This window comes from Carcharodon carcharias, chromosome 9, assembly GCF_017639515.1.
Source record: "Carcharodon carcharias isolate sCarCar2 chromosome 9, sCarCar2.pri, whole genome shotgun sequence".
Classification (NCBI taxonomy): Eukaryota; Metazoa; Chordata; class Chondrichthyes; order Lamniformes; family Lamnidae; genus Carcharodon; species Carcharodon carcharias.
The window spans coordinates 41,165,422-41,177,525 of record NC_054475.1 but is presented as its reverse complement, the minus strand read 5'-3'; the positions used below and the strand labels follow the sequence as shown (position 1 = coordinate 41,177,525).

The 12,104-nt window shown below is 40.0% G+C and overlaps 1 protein-coding gene across 2 annotated transcripts in view; it reads right to left on the bottom strand.

Moving 5' to 3' along the window:
- LOC121281775 (synaptotagmin-B) overlaps window positions 1–12,104 on the bottom strand; it is a 261,001-nt gene that overhangs the window by 107,902 nt on the left and 140,995 nt on the right. For both annotated transcript variants that reach the window (XM_041194744.1, XM_041194745.1), the window contains exons 5-7: window positions 9,363–9,530; window positions 2,412–2,579; window positions 1,618–1,735 (exon numbers count right to left, since the gene is read on the bottom strand). In XM_041194744.1, coding sequence (XP_041050678.1) covers window positions 1,618–1,735; window positions 2,412–2,579; window positions 9,363–9,530 — 454 coding nt within the window. The remainder of the gene's footprint in view (window positions 1–1,617; window positions 1,736–2,411; window positions 2,580–9,362; window positions 9,531–12,104) is intronic.

Below are 12,104 nucleotides of genomic sequence, written 5' to 3'. Positions count from 1 at the left end.
AGTAAGAAAACAGCCCAATAGGTTTTTCAGGAGCATTATGAAGCAAAATTTGACACTGAGCCACAGGAGATAATAAGGCAGATGACCAAAAGCTTGTTTAAAAAGATGGATTTTAGAGAGTGTCTTAAAGGAGGCAAGTTAGTGATATAGAGAAGTTTAAAGTTTAGGGAGGGAACTGCAGTGCTTGGGGCTTTGGCAGTGAATGGTGGAATAATGAAAATTGTGGTATACAAGAGGCTGGAATTAGAAGAGAAATGATATCTCAGTAATCCACTGAGATACAGAGGAGATTACAGAAATAGGGAATGGAGAACATAAGGAGGGGTTTAAGAATAAGATGAGAATTTAAAAATTGAGGCGTTGCTTAACTGAGTGCCAATGTGAGTCAGTGGGCACAGGAGTGACAGGTGAACGGGCTCTGACCCGAATCAGGGCATGGGCAGCAGGATTTTGGAATGGCCTCAAATTTACAAGCTTAGATTGAAACCAATATTTGAGAGAAAGCTCATTCTAGGCTTTGTGACAAATTCCCCACAAATTGTTTTCTTTACAGGATTTGAGATTAAGACAAAGGGCAGGATTTTTCAAATGATGAGTTTTCCCACCCCGCCATCCAAAGAGTCAATGGAAATGCATCCCTGCTGATTTGGGCTGCCCCTCAGCCATTTCACGCCAAGGGGTGTTAATTGGCTGCAGACGGGAATTCTGCCCTTCACCCGGGAGGGAGTGCCACCCCAGAGAGTGGCTTGGTGAGCAGCTCCGTAGTCCCAGCAGCGCCAATAGAAGCAATGGCCAGGACGGGGACTACAAACAATCCCGAGATTCTAAATCCTGGAGACAAGGACCAGGTGAGTGCAGGTGGTCTCACGGCGGGATGGGGGAGGTAAGTCTCGGGGAGGTGGCAAGAGAGGGGTAGGAGTCTTGATGGACAGGCTGTGGGGGAGGGAGCACCCACAGCAGGCAGACCTTGTTGTTGGGGATTGGGGGATGGGGGAGGGGGGCGTGGTGATGTACAAAGCAGGCCATTAAGGGAGGTTCCCCTCCTCACTTCCCACCGTGGCCCAAGCAGGGTGACTTGCCAGGCTTCCCCCATGTCCCTAAACTCCTCCCAACAGCCTAAAAAGTGAGGCCGGGTGGGAAACAGCATTTACATGGTTATTAGTTGCCCATTTCAGGGCCTTAATTGGGGCAAGGGTGGCGGTCTGGCCTAGGCCTCGTCTGTCCCCTGTGTAATTGTGGACAGGATGGGGCAGGCAGGAGGGTGGTCTGGGGTATTTTACAGATATCCCCCCACCCGCCTCTAACTGCCTGCAAACCTGCTGGCAGGGAACTGTAAAATTCTGCCCAAAGCCTTTACCAGAGCATAATTCTTAATGCAACATCTGACCGCCGGTATTTCCTTACCAGTAACCAGTATTACATTTCGATCAAATGATCTTCAGAAAACTGAGGGATAAAAACTCAAGGGTTCCTGAGGGATCTACTAGTTGAGAAGTGCAGTCAATCTTTGCTTCACGGAAAGCTGGAGATATATTGCATAGTGTCCATGTACTTACTGCAAACTCAAATGCTTCTGTTAAATCCTGCCACTTCCAAATAAGCACTTGTCTTCCTTACCTGAGAGCCCACCCACATCCATTTTCTTCAGGTTCTTTGCTTCTAGGATGCAGACAGTGAGTTTCCCAGCAGTTGGAACATAACGCAAAGAGGTGCAAATATCTCCCAGTTTCTCTGGCTGTAGGAAAATATCACAAAGATTTGGATGGTTACAAAACTGTCACAATCTTTGCATGTTATAATTTTGAAAATTAGCTTACTGATGGAACAGGGCAGCATAAGAGGCAGGTGTGATTCCAGATCAAAATCCGAGCATAATTCCATATTACTGCTGCTAAACTGGCGTGATTTAAAAGCTAATCTTTATGGATGTTTATACAGCTTAGATGCAGGTAAGTTTTCAGCATTAAATCCCAAACTTTCTTTGCAGCACATGACCATTAGAGACTATTCCAAGACAAAGACTTGGATTTTGCAGTTGTGCAGCAGTAATTGTGACCTAGTACACCATTAAAGCCTGATGGCACATCTCATTGAACTAAGGTTAACATTTTTAATGGTTTGTGCAGTGAGAGAAGAATGTGTAAGATGTTGAAATTCATGTCAAATCACTGGTTGTTTAGATTCCATCTGTGCACCCTGTGGCAGAGCAGGCATGACTGACAGCAACTTCCAAACTTTCACATCTAACTGCGCATGTGCAGATGTCAGACATTGCTATCAGTTTTACACAGTAATGACAACAAGCACTGGCAATTTTGACTATTATAATTTTCCCTCTCCAATTCTAATTCCCTTTTTTAATGTGCCACTGCATGGACGTCAGAGGCAGCTTCAAGACACGTAAAACCTACCTCTTCTTTCTCAGCACTCTCAAGATCTCGCCATTCTTCAAGTTGTTGACCAAGATCCACTTTGGTCATTAGTACCAATACTTGGCCAATGCAGTCATGTTTGGAAAATCGATCAAAGTCATAAACCGCCATCACCAGGGTCTTCCCTCCCAGCTCTTGATAAGGAACCTGCATATAAAATTCAGTTAAAGGCAAAATGAAATGACAAAAATCCGTGAATCTCCTGTGATGCCAGCTGTCTGGTTCCTCTACCCATGCTAATCTCATTGCTTTATCTATAGCAAATTCCCTTGCGGGGGTGGGGGAATCCAATAACGACTGAAATATGTTTGAAGATATAAATTCTCATGTAAATTTTTGTATGAGTTGTGGTAGGAAACCTTTTTGAAAAGTCAATAGTAGCAGAGATGAAATGTGCATTTCAAAGCGATTTATAGGGCATTTTCAAAACTATTCATAATTGATGATGTATCTAGCTCTGAGGTATTTGCCTCTGTTTTAATTCATTGGATTAGTGAATCTCAGTTGCTTAATATCTCAACTGTTTAACAATATGAAAGTGTGTTGAGACTACAGTATCAAAACAGAGTCATGAACCTTCAGCCACAATTAAAAGCTCATAACATCTAATAAGTTTTGACAAAGCAATCTATTCATTAATTGAAAATATCTTATAGCACTAAGTATGGTGGACAGTTTTCCCAACGTCTCCTTTGTAAATCTACTACTGACTCTCAACAATGTTCTTCAGTTTACACAAGAAACCTTGGACCTGATTAGACCTTTGACAGCAGGAAACCAATGATGTTCTGTTTTTGCCATAATATAATACATTTAACTGGAGCAAACATTTTCTGATGTGACCATCAGCAGGACATTACATTATGTAAGCTATTTACTGACAATGGAGAGCAGACTCCAGTATTTCAAAAATACCTTTCATGCTGATTATTTATGTTTCATATGGTGAATTCTATGGCCAGGTATTACTATCACAGCCCTCATAATGTAATTCAAGGGAGCTAGTTCCATGTGGTGGTCCTTCAGAGGTCTGAAAGTTGAATAATTCATGAGAGAATCAGACAGCAAGTACTGGAGTGAATCTTCATTTTTCGTGCTACCAGTGCAGAACTTTCTCCCACTGGGAGTACATATCAAGAATTTGAGTGTATGCCTCATTAATTTTCATGGACGGGAAATCACAGGCTCACAAATGAGTTGAATTCACACTTTATGCCCCCATGTGTGAAACTCTGCATGGAAATTTTAAAGATGAAAAGTTTCCCCACTGTGTGGTGCAGTCTGAACCAAACAGGCCAAGGAAGGCTCAAGCTCAGTCCTTCACCTATACGGAGTTGGCCAATTTTAGTGGAGTTAATAATGTGAGTGGTATGTTTTATTCTCACCATTCCTGGGCTAGGGAGAGGACAAAGGTGTTCCAGAGTTATTAGTTTACTTGCTATTTTGCAATTCCTGCCTGCAGGAATTGCATACGTGGACATTGACAGCATCTGCTAGGCTGTTATGACTCCTGTCTTGGACCAGCCTGTCAACATTGACTGACTGTCAAGTTTCAAGACATTAGAGGAGGGCAGGCACCTTTGGAACAGCTTCACAAATGGTGGCGGCAACTATAATAGCAATGTGCCGAGATGAGTTAGATGTCCAGTGTGTGCCAGAAACATGTGTTATGATCTCCATAGAGACTGATAACGTCTAAAAAGAAATTTGAACCTCCAGTGAAAGGATGACACAATATTTCATGTTTTAAGACTTTCTCTGTAACAAAAAATTAAAAGCACAAGTGACTAAACACTAGCTTTGTGGGCAATTTATACTTTAAACCACAAAGCAGAACATTCCCCTTTTTCTTTTAGCACAACCAGGAACAAACTTCAAAAATATACTTTACACTGCCCTTTAAGTAGACATTCAATTCTCCTGGAACCAGCCCGACGTGATTCTAAGCAGCTGGGGGTTACTTCTGACCTTTTTCTTTCTCAGCTTGAGAACTTTTAACCTAACAATTATCTTTCACAGTGAGGTTTCTTCCCTGGAGATTCTTCCTCTAGTACATGCTAGGCAAATCTTCCAGCCTTGTTTTAACTTCTCAAACTAAGCATAAACTCCCACCTATATTCCTGAATGGTGACCCACAGCATCTTGCTGCTGAGAGCTACACTCCCTTTCCTGGATTAACTCTGAGTTTTCAGGGATATCTTAAACCTTCCCTTCTCAAAGCCCATCTATATAGCAATGTGAATTACATGGACCCTGTATCCAGGTGGAAATGCTAATTAGCTTTCCTTGAGACCACAACTCTCTTTTACCTTGGAAGTAAATTAATAGTTTAAAGTGCAACTGTTTATAACCCAACATTCTCAACACTTTTCTGGGGCTTTGGAGACTTACAGTCTATCTACTGTTAGCACACAGGCTTCTGTCATTGTACCCAAACTTGCATCTTGTTCCCAGTAAAACAATCTGGGCCCCTTTAATCTGTAACAATCCAGGACTGGAGAAATTAATAGAATTAAAATCTGACAAATCACCCAGGCTTGCAGTCAAGCAGATTTCAGAATAGGCCAAATGGCCCCCTTCATTTAACCTTAAACTAAACACATAGTCCCAAAGCATAGCAATCTTATAAATATCATAATTGTAACATGCTTGAATGTCACTTTCACACTCTCCATTACCATTCATATTTCAATAGGTGTGAATGAGATGTATGAGAATGGAAAAAATAATATCCATGTGCTTGTACTAGACATTAAGGAAAGAAGCAGATAGCTCATCGATCTGTTAGTAACACCTCAAACTCCAAACTTCACATTTTAACATTTCATGATGTTGCCATTTGTTGAAATATCCTAGAGGTGGCACTTTTTCAGATTTATCCATGTTAGCAGAGAATATTTCTGCCTTAAGGCAGACTAGCATAATTAAGATAATATTCACCATTTTTCAAATGCTTTTTGGAGGATGTGCAGTGAATGAACACATTGATTAAAACTTTGATGTATATAAATAGAATTATTTATGAACAGTCTGACTGCTAACTGTCCCTGCATCACTCATTTTCATAACCCCACTGGACTTCACCATTGTGGAACAGAAAGGACCCTATTTAAATTATTCAGCTAAACAGAGTGAGGGTCTGACTGAAGAACACATCGTTTAAAACTATATCAGTGTGTAAAGAGGATGAAATTAGTAATTGTAACTGTAGAAGTCTTAGAGACAGATACAGGGGGAATTATAATGGAGATTAAGGAATGATGGAGGAAATAAATGAACACTTTGTATCTGTCTTCACAAAAGAAGATACAAAAAGTATTCTGAAACTAGTGGGAAACCAGGATTCAATGAGAACGAGGGACTTAAAAACATAGTATTTGTAGAGAATAGGACTGGAGAAATTAATAAAATTTGACCAATCTGTTAGAATTTTTTGACATTGTAACAGCTAAGCTATAAGAGGATATCAGTGCATGTAGTGTATTTGGATTTTCAAAAAGCATTTTATAAGGTGCCACACATGAGGTTATTACATAGAGAAGGCACATTTATAAGGAGTTGTGTCTGTGTAATCAAATTAAGCAGGACAGAAAACCAAAGACTGGATTAGAGTAGGGATTGTGAAGTGGACCATTTTACTGCTGCTGAGTTTTGCCAGAGCTGACGAATCAATTTAACGGGGTTTATTAAAGGGTTAAGATAAAGGAGTCTCTGGGGAATCTGTGCTATCAACACTGTAATGAACCTAGTTTGGGTGACGACCATCTCCAGAGACCTTGAATAGATTACGGCTACTGGGGTACATGACTCTGGTGCCAAATTGATTGAGTGGTAAACTGAGAGATCCTACATAACAGAGGCTGAGTGAGAGAACTTTGGGACTGCACGTGGTGTCACATAGCTGCAGGGAGTGATACAGGAATTTGTGGCTGTATGAGAAGTATCTTTGTTGTATTGACTATTTAAAGCAAAATTTACCTTTTTATTTGAACTGTTGATTCTTATTTAATTTGCATTGGTTCTGATTCATGTTAAAGTAAAATCTACAAAAAGTGGAATGTTGCTCGTAATCTCTTCATTTGAGGGTCATTCAGTAATTTTGGTTATTCTGGTTTACGGTTTCCCCATGGGGATTATACCAAGACTTAAAGAGCCATTTGACTACCCATGCTCCTATTTCCTATGTTCAACTAACAGAGTTTCAATAATCTAATGTTTCTTTTGCATTGTGGATAGTTTTCCCTTCATTTGACAGGAACAAATGTAACTTTGAGTGATGTATTTTTAACATTTCATTAATGTAAGCAGAAATTCCTGGCTTGGCAGCACATTTTGCTTAATCTATCTGAAAACCTGCTGTTTCAGCAAATGTTGTGCTGCCTCATGCAGAACGCAAAATGAGGTGTTCTAAGCCTATTGATATCAGACAGTAAATGTCTTTCAATCAATGTCTTTTAATAAGTGTTGCAGGTTTGCAAATGCATTTACTGTGGATGAAATCACACTTCTAAACACTGAAGGATTTATATTGATCATCCAAAGGGAGAACCTCATAGTTTTAATGATTGTTCTATTGCATGAGACAGCCAATAATCATAGCTGCAGTAGTATTTTAGTTATTTATTTTGATATTGACTCAATTCAAATGGAGTTTTCAAATGTGCACATTACATGTAAAGTAGTTGTGAGATACTCAGAATATCTTATTTAAAATAAGCAATTACTTGCATAAAGTTGAATGTAATCTGTAAGAAACCCACTGCAAGTATATGAAGTCTATCTATAGATTGCTGCTTTTTAATCTCATACATATCAAAGAAGAAATAATTTGCATTTGTAGAGCACCTTTCATGGCCTCTGGATAACCCAAAGCACTTCACTGTTACAGAAGTGCTTTTGAATTGTAATCAATGTAGGCAAGCATAGAAGACAATTTACACATGTCAAGGTCCTACAAATAGCAATGAGATAACCTATTTTAGTGACATTAGATGAGAGATTATTGTTGGTTAGGGCTACGGGGGGCGGTGGGGGTGGGGGGGGGGGTGTGTGTGATGGGGGCGGGTGGGGGGATGGGGGGACTCTCCCTTTCTTCCTCAAATCTTTTAAGTTCAATTTAGAGGGCATAAGGAGCCTCAGTTTAGCATTTCTTCCGAAAGACGGCACTTTCAACAGTGCAGCACTCCCTCGGTATAGAACTCTGTCTGATTCACATAAAAAGCATTTACCCTAGTGTGAACTGGATTGAAGTTAAGCATTCGGATTAGACTGCTCCCTTGATTCCATATGTAGCATTGTAACAAGTAGGAAGTGTAAGAGGGAAGGTGACTTACATTGGGCCACTCTTGTAAATTTCCCTAAAAGCTAACTTTAAAGAAAGGAACAAGCAAATCTACACATTAGTTTTCTTGACTTGGCTGGAATGGTTCTATCATGATTGGAAGGTAATAATAATACAGCAACAAATGCAGCCCGAAATTTGTAGTCCATACTAATGATGTCTATTGTAAATATTAGTGAGAAGAAACTTGACTTCTCACCAAGCCTGGGCAGGTTGCCTAACTGGGGGAGAGAGGGGGTGGGTTGGGATGGTCATGGTGCTGACTTTCTTCTCAGTTGTTCCTCAGAACAAAACTTGTCTGTGGTTCCACTAATACAGCAGATTTGGGTTACAATTGCACAGCGGTTATGTTTTTAGGCTAGTAATCTGGAATAGAAAGCTAGTGTCAGAAATGATGAAACTATCAATCATCTAGTTGAGTAATGCCCTTTAGGGAAGAAAATCTGTCGTTCTTACCCAATCTGGTTCACATGTGACTCCAGACAAACAGCAATGTGATTGACTCTTAACTGCCCCTGAAATGGCCTAGCAAGCCATTCAGTTGTATTGAAAAAGGTGGCTCAACACCACCTTCTCAAGGGCAATTACAGATGGGTAATAAATGCCAATCTTACCAACAATATCAATATTCCATGACTTAATATATTGATATATTCCATAAATTTATTTACATAACAATTATTGTGTGAAGTATCTTGGGACAGTTCATGTTGTGCTTAATAAATACAATTATTAGTAATAATACAGCAGTTGAGGAAAGATAGTATTGAGTATTAGTGGGATAGAAACAAAGGAACAATATCGAAAGTAATTACGTTATCAATTTGAATAAGTTAGTTGGAGATATTATCGGTAAAGCCTAAATTATAACTATAAATTTATTATGAATCAGAAATGTGTATGATTATGCTGATGAATGTCATCCAAAAGGGAAGAATTAACAACTAAAGAATTATAACTCAGTTAGCCTAACATCTGTAGGGAGGAAAATGTTCAAGAACATTGTGTAAAATGCAATCCATATTCACATAAGGAGCAATGTTCCTTCTAGTTATACAACAATTGTGCAGGTACTGTAAAGGTCATTCACAAGCTGTCGCCTTTAACACAGCACTCACCAAAAAGTTTAAAGTTTAATATTACTAAGCACTGAAATTAGCGGGCCGCATATCAGAAGGAAAACTTAGAGTGATCATTGATGAGGAGTAGTCAGTGTGGAGTTAGAACTAATAGTAAAAGTCTCTTGAATTTACTGGAATTCATGATTGAATAAATGGTCAAGAGTTATTGAATGAAATGAATGCAGTCCACTTTGATTGTGGGAAGGCATTTGACAAAATTCCACAAGTAATGCTTTTAGGGGAGTTTAAAGCCTACGAAGTTAATGGAAAATTAGCTAGCTAGAATGAAAATGTTTGCAGGACAGTAAAACCATAGAATCACTTTAATGGGCATTTTCTAATGGGTTTTACTGCATAGTAACAAATGCTAAAAATAAAAAAAAAACCAACAACCATGCCTCTAACTGAAACAAAACCTAACTTAAATTTACATTTTCCAATCTATCGTCGCTTGCCACGAAGTGTTACCTTGAATGTAAAGTATTCATTGAAGGACGGGTTCAAAGTCTTTTTCTGAACCTTCGTCTCATATTTCTTCTTCTTGTCTGGAAGCAGGAAAACTTTAACATAAGGGTCAGATGTGCCACCCATGTCCAGTGCAGGTAGTTCAGCTGCCTGAAGAATTCCCACTGTTAGCTGCAAAAGACATGGAGAATAGTTAAAGATCTGGAGCTTGTGAATGACAACCAGGTTTCCTGAATGAAGCCCACCCTGAAAGCCCAAGGTGTTGCAGTGGGAACTCAATGGAGTCCACATAGGCAGTGATCCATTTGATCTGGGCTCTACTCTTTACCACATTTTCCAGCATACCTAATAAGGAAAGAATCACTGCAAGACAAGGGGCCAGGACCCAAGAGGAAAAAGCAGTTATACTTTACACAAATCTCTCAATCATCACCCTTACAAAGCACCTGGACAACCTCCCTCACAGCCCCACCCGCCCACCTATTCTGGGTTTTGTGGCTCCATGCACCCTCAGTGCTACTGTTGCCTGCTGACTCTTGAAAATGTAATGCCCGCTGACCCTGCAAACGCTTAGCAAGGGCAATGCTAGAGGGCATTAATGGGCATCATTCCAACATAACCACTGAGATTACATCTTGATTATTGGTGCACAATTGTGAAGGCCTTGATACTATTCTACAGAATATCCACTGGAGTATGCCCATTGACTGGCACTCCCCTTGTAAAAGTCTTTGGTGTAATATTAGCAGAGAAGATTAGAGGACTTTATAAAATGCAAATTAAACATTCAGGAAAGGTACCATACTGACTCATATTAGGCACCATCCCAGCCATATATAACATGCTTTTAGTTGTCCTTTTTTTGCAGATGATTCACAAATGAGACAGTAATTTCCCACCTTCCAATCACACATCAATATTTGGAGAATGTTCATCAGCAATTCCCCACATCCCCTGAGGGCTGTGGGAGGGAAGACTGTCTTTATTGATTCCGAGTCTGGAGGGATTTTCTTATGAGGAGAGGTTGAGTAGCTTGAGTCTGTACTCATTGGAGTTTAGAAGAATGAGAGGTGACCTTCTTGAAACATTAAATTCTTAGGGGGCTTGACAGGGTAAATGCTAAGAAGTTGTTTCCCCTTGTGGGAGAGTCTAGGACCAGAGGGCATAGTCTCAGAGTAACAGAGATGAGGAGGAATTTCTTTTCTCAGAGGGCAGTCAATCTGCAGAATTCTTTACCGCAGGGGCTGTAGAGGCTGGGTCGTTAAGCATAGTTAAGGCTAAGATAGACAGATTTTTAATCAGTAAAGGGATCAAGGGTTATGGGGATAAGGCAGGAAAGTGGAGTTGAGGATTATCAGATCAGCCATTATGTCATTGAATGGCAGCGCAAACTTAATGGGCTGAATGACCTACTTCTGCTCCTACATCTTACGGCCTTTAGATTCCACAACAGTGGTGGTAGACATTCGTAAGCCTGAACTGACCTTGACGACTACAATGAAGGTGGTTAAACTGTTAGATTTAAGGAGTTATGCAGTACAGTGAAATGAAGCAGTCATTTGTTCTCCAATGATGTAGAATGTAGGGTTGTTAGATAACCTCTCTCTGACAGTCAGTACCTTCACTGGCACAAGCACATTTGAAGAAAGCACCAGCAAACAGAATATGCATAATATATACAAGGCATCAGATAACCTTGTATCTTATTTAAAAAAAAACACAAAGGTAACCTTACTAAAGTCATGTTTTTTTTTGTTTTCAAGGCTTGTTACATACCAATCCTTTCACAAGGTTATAAAAGATGGGAGGCAGTTATTTTTATAAGCAATACTTTCAATGTAACTTACATAACCATTTTATTCATTCCATGCTCATGTTTCAAAAATAGTTCCTTTATTATTGTAGGCAGAATGACATTTCATGCATACACATGGGTAAACCCCACTGGCATCAGCTAAAGAAGCCAGGATGCAGTAGAGCTATTGATTTCTGCACAGTGTGAATCCTTAGAGATTCTTCATGAGCCATTGTTTTCTTTTTGAAGTAATTGTAAAACAGAATTCATTTTTACTCAGTTGAGACTACAAGCAAACCATTGGTGCTGTCTCAAAAAATAAGATCATAGCATCTAATCATCATTTAATGTGGATAAATAAAACCAAATTTTTTGTTTCTGGTTACAGATATTTGATGGCCCCAAGTGGATGTTCTATGACCTTATTTATTTCAATGGCATCTATGGAGCACACCAATATAGTAGTCTAGCCTCAGCTCAAGAAGAATCCTTCCCAAATAAATTATTCCTTCAACAACATGCATCTATATAGCACACATTGGGCGGAATTTAATGTAGATGACGAGGTCTTACCCACCGACAGTAGGGCCAGCAAGAGCCCCATGTGGCCTACTTTTGGGACGACCCGCCAAATTAAGTGCTGTGAAGCCGTTGGCTTTCCCAGGGACCGAGGATCCTGGGGCTGAAATCTGGGAGTCCACAAGCAAACCAGCAGCAGCGGGTTGAGACCCTTAAGTAGGCATTAAGTAGGTCCACTTAAGGGCCTTGACTGGGACAGGGTGGCAACACCGTCCAAGAGCCTTCCTGCCCTGGAACTCAGATATGAGAAAGTGGCAGGTCTGCAAGCAAACCCACCTCGGAGGAAGGCATTAAATTTCACTCATAATGTCAAAAAGGTATCTCAGAATACTACATATTGAGAAGAAAACAAACAAAGAACTGGAGAGAAA